The 10,461-nt window shown below is 38.9% G+C and overlaps 1 protein-coding gene across 3 annotated transcripts in view; it reads left to right on the top strand.

The window, feature by feature from the left end:
* LPAR1 (lysophosphatidic acid receptor 1) overlaps positions 1-10,461 on the top strand; it is a 158,122-nt gene that overhangs the window by 110,154 nt on the left and 37,507 nt on the right. For 2 of the 3 annotated variants that reach the window (XM_075595201.1, XM_075595204.1), the window contains exon 3: positions 2,755-3,502. In XM_075595201.1, coding sequence (XP_075451316.1) covers positions 2,755-3,502 — 748 coding nt within the window. Of the gene's footprint in view, positions 1-2,113; positions 2,200-2,754; positions 3,503-10,461 lie in introns of those variants that run through there. The other variant, XM_075595195.1, reaches the window with a different exon arrangement.

Genomic DNA, 10,461 nt, shown 5'->3' on the forward strand with positions numbered 1-10,461 from the left:
ACTTTTCTTAACACTTACACACACGAGTCACATAAATACATTCAGGCGCTCATGGTGGACGTGACAAGACTAAGCATAACCATCTTATCCCTAAACCTAAGCGACAAATTAATATCTGTCATCCAGTACCTGTTAAATATGCAGTGTGTGATATCAGAAAATGCCATTCTGTGACACTGTTACAGATTTGTAACTCTTATTAGGCAGAGGAGATGACATCACATGATATTCTCATATTTAATAGTCATTCTTATGTTGAATACTTTCTTAGCCATGCCCCCCTGAACCTTGCAAAACCCTCCAGAGAATGCCTTTGAAGCTAGATCTAAAAGAACCATGTTTACAAAGTTCTCACAGGGGCCATATTTTATTCCCACCTCTGGCAAGACAACTGCCCTTATCTCGAGATCATATCAATTTAACACTAGGCCTGGCCAAGGCGTTAATAGGCCATTAAACATGACTTGGTACCTTTAAAATCCAACTCCAATTAAGCCCAGCATATGGTATTTCTAAACTCAAGCTGTAGCTCATTAACCCCTGAAGCACCAGTTTGACAAAAAAAACCCTGAATATCTCATGATATTATCATGACGGACCCTTCAAATACAGTGTGAAGCGTAAAAGGAAGTTGATACGTCGTCATTGCGTCATCATACTTCTCAACAGATAGACACTGAATGTGTCTATTAAATAAAGGATATGCAGTATCCTCAATGCTTCCTCTGCTTTTTACCATAAGATATAAACTTTTACCAAGTGAAGAGCATCCCAACTGCTAATTTCATGGCGAGCAACATCTAGCACCCTCGTCACACTCTATTTCCCATTTATACCTTTTTCTTTCCACTCTTCCTTATTGTTAGTTTGTAAGTTCCATTTAATAGGGTCCTCCATTACTACTGTACCAGTGTATATAAATGCGGTCATCTTGTTTCCCATTGTCTTCATTTCGACTTTTCCCATTGCACTGTGCTGCAGAATACTGTATGTTGGTGCATTATAACTATATAATCCTAATAATGGGTATTCAACAGTGCAAACAATGAATATTTGGGGTATGGTTATTCCAATGAACGCACACAGTATACCAGTTTCTTTAACTTTTCTATGTACGCTTCAAGTCAGTAGCCCGAAGATCTCTCATTTCCGAATGTGTTCATCATATTACAGTATATTAAAAAAAAAAATTCCCCATACAGTATGCCTATTTCTACAGTCTACAAAAGCTAATATCGTTTGTAATTGCTTGGCAATTTTTCATACATTTGCCCTTATCTAAACATTTCTGAATCTAGTCCTTCTATATTTTCAGTAACTGATTTAGTTTAGTTTTTTTTTCTTTTATAGGGAAGTTTGACTGGTTTTATAAGTCTGATTTACAGCACTTCCACATCTCGCCCATTGCACTTTCCCAACACAGTATTTGTGAATGGGCGGAACCCTAATTCAATAACACACCTCCAACATTTCTCCTTTGTGATTTTTAGGTGCTTTTTCCCCTTCCCTATGACTTTATTTAAAACTTTTTACCTTCACGCTGTGATATTTGTAAACGGCAGTTGTTTTTTTCCCATTTGGTCTAAAACTGTATCGACTGATCTGAGCAGAAGTTGTCATTTTTTTCCCCCTTGTGTTATAGCGAGTATTTGTCTCCATTGCAATTAATTTTGTACTGTTTTTGTTAGTTTCACTACTTCCAAAAGATTCTTTTGCAGTGTTAGAAAATGTCGCCTCTAGGCATTTTCTGTGTCATTATGTACAAATGGTTACTTCTGTATGTAGGATCTTAAAAACTGTACTGACTGCACAGGCTTAATCTGTGTATATTTTCATGAATGCACCGTTTAATATCAAGTAGACACAATTATTATAGTCGGTGATCTTCAACCTGTATACTAATGATACTTTTGATGCCTAGAGCACGTGAGCTCGTGACCTGCTCAAGGTCCCAGGGAGTGGACACTGTAATTCATACTGGGTTTTACTCGCTTCAAAGGCAGACCTGACCCCATAACTTGCCCCTTCGTCCTTTCAGCATTAATTGTCGGCATATGGTTTCAGATCCTACAAATGGCAGACATAACATTTCCGGAGTACTTTTTTTTTTTGCAGGGCAGCTTCCTTCAGTGATAGATGTCCTGCCACAACGATATCATAGGTGACACACAATTTTGCAACCTTGGAAATAGATCTTGGGTAAGAAAGCCGGAAGAGTAAGATTTGGTGCCAACTCTGGTTTTAATCTACAGTTCCTGGCTCTTTCAGATTAAATATTAAGAAAAAGTAGGTGATTGCATTTTGACAGGGCTAAGGCTACAATGTTTTTTTGCAGAATGTCAAGGGGAACAAATTTGCTACTGGTTAGAATTTGAAATTCAAAGTCCTCTCTTATTTGCATTCAAGTACTGCTTTTCCTTAACATATATGGTCTTTACCAAGCAATGTCTGCTTCTACAATGAAGCTGTTGAGCGACTGTACCTAGTGCTGGTGCAATGTCTGCCAGTAGAGACTTGATTTATCCACTGATTCTGTACTAATGTTATATAGCTTACAGTTGTAAGCTATAAAGAACAAATGTTAACATAGTAGTAGATCTTTAATAATCACATTTTGGCGCTGAATTTAGATAAAAATAAAAACCCCCAGAAACATGCTAGTGTGCCACACAACACACTTGTTGGTGTGATTTACATCTTTCATCAGTTAATTTTAATTAATAATGGTTTCATTTTTTTTTCTTCCTCCCCTAGACTTCTGCATTGAATGAACCCCAGTGCTACTACAATGAAACAATTGCCTTCTTTTACAACCGGAGTGGGAAATATCTAGCTACGGAATGGAATACGGTCAGCAAGCTGGTGATGGGACTTGGAATCACTGTGTGCATATTCATCATGTTAGCCAACCTCTTGGTTATGGTGGCTATTTATGTCAACCGCCGTTTCCATTTTCCTATTTATTACTTAATGGCCAACTTGGCTGCTGCAGACTTTTTTGCGGGGCTAGCCTATTTTTACCTGATGTTCAACACGGGACCCAACACCAGAAGGCTAACAGTTAGCACCTGGCTACTCCGCCAGGGTCTAATTGACACTAGCCTGACTGCCTCTGTAGCTAATTTGTTAGCAATCGCCATAGAAAGGCACATCACAGTATTTCGAATGCAGCTACACACCAGGATGAGCAACAGAAGGGTGGTGGTGGTGATCGTTGTTATCTGGACTATGGCCATTGTGATGGGTGCAATACCAAGCGTTGGCTGGAACTGCATCTGCGACCTGGAACACTGCTCAAATATGGCTCCACTCTACAGTGATTCGTACTTGGTTTTCTGGGCCATTTTCAACTTGGTTACTTTTGTGGTTATGGTGGTTCTCTACGCCCATATTTTTGTTTACGTACGGCAGAGGACTATGAGGATGTCTAGGCATAGCTCTGGTCCCAGAAGGAATCGTGACACCATGATGAGTCTGCTGAAAACAGTAGTCATTGTACTTGGTGAGTGTTCCATTTAAACCTTTCCACGTTGTGTTTTTGTCCGTAAGAAAAGTGTGGTTTGACATATTTTTTTATTTTTTTTAGTGCATTAGTTTTTAATTCCATAACGTGGCAGTTTCTAATAGTCCTGGCAGCTGGCACACTTCAGGAACTGAGGCAACTTTTTATGGAGAGCAGTGAAAAGGGACCATATATTTGTTTACCAGTTTCCATTTTTCTGTTGGCTTGAGTGTAGAATTCCTTGTTTCAGCTGGTGGTTCACAGAAAAAGACGGTTCACTAGTCTTCTCCTCTGAAGTCCAGAGCTTCTCAAGGGATGCACTCCAATCTCCCCGGCAGAAGTCTGGTGGAGACTCTTGTCATTACTTTTACAGTGCATCCACTCCCAATTAATATACACCAGCCAATTTATTCCCCCCCCCCCTTTTTATTTCTTTTTAATAACAAGCAAAATTCATTTAGTGTAAAGTTTGTCCCAGTATTGTTCCCCAAGCATGTTTTTGTGTTTTTTTTACTTTGTTTATTTGAACATCTCTGGTAGGTATTACATATTATTGTCGTGAACAGAAATATTCCCCTTGCGCTCTATTTGTGTGAATGTGAAATTCAATATCAAAGACAAATTCATGCATAAAGTGAAAAGCACTATTTATAAATATACACAAAGAACTCTGTGCAAAACGTGAAAAATTGTTTAGAAACGATGCACTGATATTAAAGATGTATAAACCGTGGAAAAATGATTTTCCTACGATCAAAATGAATAACCAGTATTGCAAAAATGCGCACTCACAAAGTGATGGTTAAAATCAGGCACCAAACCCTATGTCGGACTCAGAATGTTTTTTCCTGGCCCGGCGTAGATACACTCAGATATTGTATGAGGTGAGATGTGGTAATCCCAGAAAAGAAAGAACAGGATGGTGCAGATCGTAATGACAATGTATTCGTATCAATTACGTTTCTTACGAATGTGCACTCGCATGATAAAAAAAAAAAATCTTTAAAGCATAAATAGAAAACAAAAGGGTGTCACGGAGGTTCGTGATCCCTGCATGGGAGACTGATCTCACCCACACTATTGCACCGAGGACCGGATGTGCCACCGGCTCCCTCGAACACCTGGGTCTGCTTGCTTCCCATTCCGTGACCTGCGTGATGACGTCTCTTCCCTCCGATTGGTGACACTCACGATGACTCGATGTGTTTCGCTGCGTACTTCGTCCGCTGCGAGCTGACTCCTGCTTTAAAGATATTTTTTTTTTTTATCATGCGAGTGCACATTTGTAAGAAACATACTTGATTCGAATGCATTGTCATTACGATCTGCACCATCCTGTTCTTTCTTTTCTGGGATTACCACATCTCACCTCATCTGATATACAATATCTCAGCGTATCTACGCCGGGCCAGGAAAAAGCATTGTGTCCGACATGAGGTTTGGTGCCTGATGTTAACCATCACACTGTGAGTGCACATTTTTTTTTCATTATTCACATTATATATACAATATTGCTCTATACATATTTTTTCTATTTTTTCGGTGTTTTGCTCTCCCCACATTTCCGAGACCATATTATCATTGTCACCTCATACTTTGGGGCCTAGTATTTCAGGAACAGAAAGTGGTACCTGGATTCAAGAGCATGGGATTGTCAGTCTTGCATCTTGCCTGTACTGGTATTGTACTTGTGCCTTGTAATGCAGACCTGCCTTTTCCTTGCTGTTTGTTTATACTGGCACCTGGCATTGAACAATGGAAAAAAAATTCAGTACACTATCAAAACAAGCAAAATAATTGTCAACAGTGGTGCTATGGTCAAATATCAATGGTCAATCCTGTTGGATACTGACTACATCAGAAATTTAATAAACGTTTTGGGAGGGAGTAACACAGTACAAATCAAATCAAAAAGTTTTTACTACATTATCATATAGAACACCGCAAAATCAAACTACATTTTTGCTATTTTTAAAAAAAAAAAATTTTTAAACCTTGTATTTTATTGTTCTTTTTACACATGTTATTTTTATGGTGGGGGGAGGTGGTACAAAACAAAAATAGGTGGGTGGGGGATACATTTCCATATTTTCCTTATTTTCAGTACAACCAATTATACTTTTGTTACACATGCATTTACTTTTCGGCGTAGTTCACATTACAGTCACATACTATTGTGTTGGGGAAAAAATAAAAAGAGATTTTATTAAACATTTGCTTCCCAATAAATCATTCATGGCACCCATATCTTCAGATAGCCTTCGTGTCTATCCTGAATTAAACTGGTAAGTTTTTCCATTGCCATAATATAGTTTAGTTTGTTTTTTACTTCAGTCATTGTCGGTGGGTCAACCTGTTTCCAATTTCTAGCTATTACTGCTTTAGCTAAGGAAAGAATATAAATCATTAGTTTATCTGTGGTCCTCTAAATCCTCTTTGTTTCAAAATTAATACTGCCTCCATATTCCAAGGAGGAATATCCCGTTATTCTCCTGATTATCGTTTACATTTTTCCCCAGAATAGTACTAGCTTGGGACAGGTCCACCAGATATGTTTAAACGAGCCTATCTGACCGCAGTTTCGCCAACACTGAGGGGAGGTGGCTGAAAAAAAAAACAAGTGGAGTCTAGCTGGGATGTCTGATGCAGCGGCCGTTATTCGAACACTTCACGCGTCATGTACATTGGAATCCCGATTTGAAACCGCGGGATGAATTCCAGCCTTCCCACACTAAGATGCGAGTGCAGAAAAACAAATTTTAGTGTTCTGGCTCTTAAAAAAATGAAATTGGCACAGAAGCACAGTACTGTACACATTACAATTCATCCATTTTAATGTAAATGAAGAAACAGAATCCATGAAATTCAAACAAAACATCCGCGATAAGCGCGGGTGCCTGGGGCGATTGGCCACGTTCATGCTGCGTGGGGAACAGCAGAGAACTCAAAATCGGCGCTGTGATGTGTTCGAGTAATGGCCGCTGCATCACTAATATCTTAAGGTTGATTTTCTCGGACTGCCGAGCACCTAGACGCTCTTGCAGATCTCTCATATATCTTCAGGCACTCTTCCCTCTCTAGTGTCCGCCCAAAACTGCTTGGTTGCTCCACTTTCGGTGTGATCTGGATTTGATACAGTTGTGCTGTGGTGCCTTTGCTATTCTCCTGCTGAATATAAATTCTCGAAAATTGTCAGAGGTCTGAAGACATCCTATGTGGGCTGTATTGAAGTAGCGTAGAGCCTTACCAGAAAATACTGATATGAATGCATATCTGGTATGTCAAACTCTTCTTTCCCCCCCCCCCCCCTGCAATGTTTTAATCCTATCTGATTTCTCCACATCCCAGAGTCTCCTCAGACCCGTTTCTCTCCATATTCTAAATACCTTTGATCGGAGAGCCGGAACAAACCCCGGATTAGACAACATTGGAGTCACTGGTGAAGGAATAGACTAGATCGTTTTAGCCCTACATACTTTATCCCATAGTTTTAAAGAGTGCAAAATAACTGGTTGTGTCCTAATAGATTCGGATCTCAACTCCTTTTTTTTTTTTTTTATCCAAAGTAGCGTTGCCATATCCTTCGTCTAAGCCTCTGCTCTTTCTATATCCACCCATGGCCTCTCTCCGTCCTCCATTGACCAGTATATAAGAGGGCTTATCCTGGCTGCCGCATAATATTTGGTTGGTCTGGTTGAGACATAACCCCTAGTGTTGTTGTGTCCCCATTAACCTTTTCTTTATTCTTGGCTTTCTGCCATGCCATATAAATGGTGTTCTTTCTTTTTCTAGTTCTTTAATATCTTTTTGTCGGACTATGACAGGAAACCCCTGAAATAGATACAGCATTCTGGGTAGTGTGTTCATTTTAACCGAAGCTATTCTGCCTGTCCATGATTATTTGGGGTTTATCCCAGGTCTTTAGATCTTTTTTCAACTCTTTAATAAATGCCGGGTAATTTGTCTCATAAAGTTGATCATATGTCCCTGTTATGTATACTCCCAAATATTAAATCTTGTCTGACATCCATCGAATGGAAAATTTGTTTTTCATTGATAGCTTGTCCTCTGCCGGAATATTTAAACTTGGGGCCTCTGATTTGGTGTGGTTTATTTTGAAATTTGAATATATGCCAAATTCTTCTACTTTATGAAATAGTTTTTGTATTGATATTTTTGGGTTTGTGAGTGACAATAGGACATTGTCTGCGAATAGGGATACCTTGTATTCCCTATCGTTACTCCCTCTATATCGCAATTCTCTCTTATTTTGGATGCCAAAGCTTCTATATACAATGCAAACAGCAACAGTGACTGTGGGCATCCCTGCCTGGTGCAGTTTGTGATTTGGAATGGAGCTGAGATATAGCCTGAGGTCCGAACTGTGGCTGTGGGATCTATATACAAAGCCTGGACACCTTTTTGATAAAACTGTCATGTTTTCCCATTTTATTCATTACCTGAAACATAAAGGGCCACACTACTCTGTCGGATGCCTTCTCTGCGTCCAGCCCAGAATTAGGTTCAGGTTTTGGTTTCTGTTGCTATTATGGATTATATTTATAATTCTGCGAATATTATCAGACGCCTGCCTCTCCGGGGTAAAACCCACATGGTCTGGATGGATCAGCGTGTTCAGTGGTTTGTTTAAACACGCAGCCAGTATTTTGGCAAATAATTTTATATCAGTGTTGATAAGCGAAATAGGCCTATAACTTGGGGATAGCATAGGATCTTTACCTTCCTTGGGAATTACAATTATTGCCGCCTCCTGCATTTCCTTCTTTTTACTATATATATATATATATATATATATTTTAATAAAGATTTTGATTACGGTGTGATACACCACACACTTTTTTTGCTTTATGAATTGCTGGCATCTCACATCTGACAGTGTTGTCCTCATAGCAAGCACTGTCTTTTTACAAGGTTCTTCCCACCACTTTCCATCTGGCACCCATCTTGAAGAAAAACATTCAAGGAACCAGATGTCCTCATTACTGCTATTTGTACCTTCCCTACTTCACCAAGTACACATTCAGCCTAATTTGAAATCTTCATTCCCTTACACGGGAAACAAGGCTGTAAATACAGTCTTGGATAAATTAAATAAAACTGGTAAGACTTGCATATATATATCTACTTGTGACCCATTCTCTCTTTCTGTAAAATTAGGCAATGTTTTGTAGTGTGACTGAAACAATGAGCCGTTTGTTTTTATACGTTCTGCTGATAAATGCTTGGCACTGTCCATCCACTTCACATCCATGGTCTCCTGGAAAAAAAATGTAGCCTTTTAAATGTCAGTCTTTGTATAGTTGGCTCCAGCAGAGCATCATTCACAAGGAGGATTGTTCTACAAGTGAATGAGATGACCTAGTGGGCTGTCCGGAGAAGCTGGTATGAGGCACCTTGCGTCATCTATTCAGCAGTTCCATTGCTGAGCTAAAGCTGTACAGTGCAGAGCTATGTGTTACTGGCATTAAAATGGCAAAGTTGTGCAGTCTTCATTGATATTTTTAGTGTAATGTACTTACAAATGGATTTATTTTAAAGACGCATAACTTCCTCCCTGCCCCCCAAATATTGTTTTTCTTAAGTTTCCTTGAACCAGAGGGGTTACTTGGAGCTCATTCATGGTCACCTGCAAAGAGAAAGTTGCAACATCCTTTCCCATTGGCCATCCAACTTTTTGTGGGCTGCATTCTTGCCCAGTGGACAAGTTTGGCAACTGTGATGTTAGGGGACCATGGATCAGTTCTGTGACCGACAAGTTGAGGCAAGTTAAAACAAAAAAGAAAAATACACATTAAAACAGCATTGAGGTGCATATAATCAAACAAACAAAAAACACTTTAGAAACTAGGTAAATATTACAAGATTGACGTTTTTGCTGATGTATTTTAGAAATAATAGCCTGTTACTGAAAAAAACCCAATGTAGTTGACTTAATGTAATCAAATTTACCACCACTACTCTTCGCTACTAGAGATGCCTTTTATTTTCAGCGGATTGCAGTTCCTCTGGCAGAGAAGTTCTTCTCTTACTTGTACACCTAAACATATCTTTACTGATTAAAGCAACATTGGAGGTTTGTGTGTGTGTGTGTGTGTGTGTGTGTGTGTGTGTGTGTGTGTGTGTGTGTGTGTGTGTGTGTGTGTGTGTGTGTGTGTGTGTGTGTATATGTATATATTATATAATACACACACACCTTTTTTACAATATTAGGACTGTATTCACGATAGTGTAAGATACGTGATTGGACACCTATTTTTGCTCTATTTTTAAATGGTTGCATGAAAACAATCACTCTTATTACACTTTCATGAACCGAAACTAGTTTTTAACACTAGAATTTTGAATAAAGTATACTCTTTTGATTGTCTATTGTTAGGGGAAGTGCAACTAATTTTGCAGTAGCTTTTACTACTCTTCACTTCCTGTACAAAAAAAAACTGATGTACAGAGAGACTTGACTTTCAGTTTTTCGATGCAGTGGCAGAATATCGCACATACCATGTAATTGGCAAATCAAAGTTGGATACCCCAATAAATATGTTGATAAAAATTCCACAGGGCATTTCTATAACTAAATAGTCCCCTGCAAAAGTAGCTATATATTTGCATAGGTGCCCACCTGTTTTTACATTGAAAGGTCAACTGACACAAACTGTGCTTGTGTAGTAGAAATTTACTGACGTTCGTAAACCAGACAAAATGCAGCAAAGTCTAATTTGTGAAAACTGTAATGTTAACCATGCATTAAATGTGCAAGATCATATGGCCCTTTTTATATACTGCAATTTGTTGTTGTTGGTGATTTGGTTCAATTGTTGCACCCAAGTGTAGTTTCTTGAATTTCTGAGAAGCATGATTTTTCACAATTTATAGCAAATGTTTGCTCTCCAGACAGGGTATCCGGAGGGGGGAAAGGAGTGTGTCAACGTGACATAGAT

This window comes from Ascaphus truei, chromosome 1 (assembly GCF_040206685.1).
Source record: "Ascaphus truei isolate aAscTru1 chromosome 1, aAscTru1.hap1, whole genome shotgun sequence".
In the NCBI taxonomy this organism is placed as follows: Eukaryota; Metazoa; Chordata; class Amphibia; order Anura; family Ascaphidae; genus Ascaphus; species Ascaphus truei.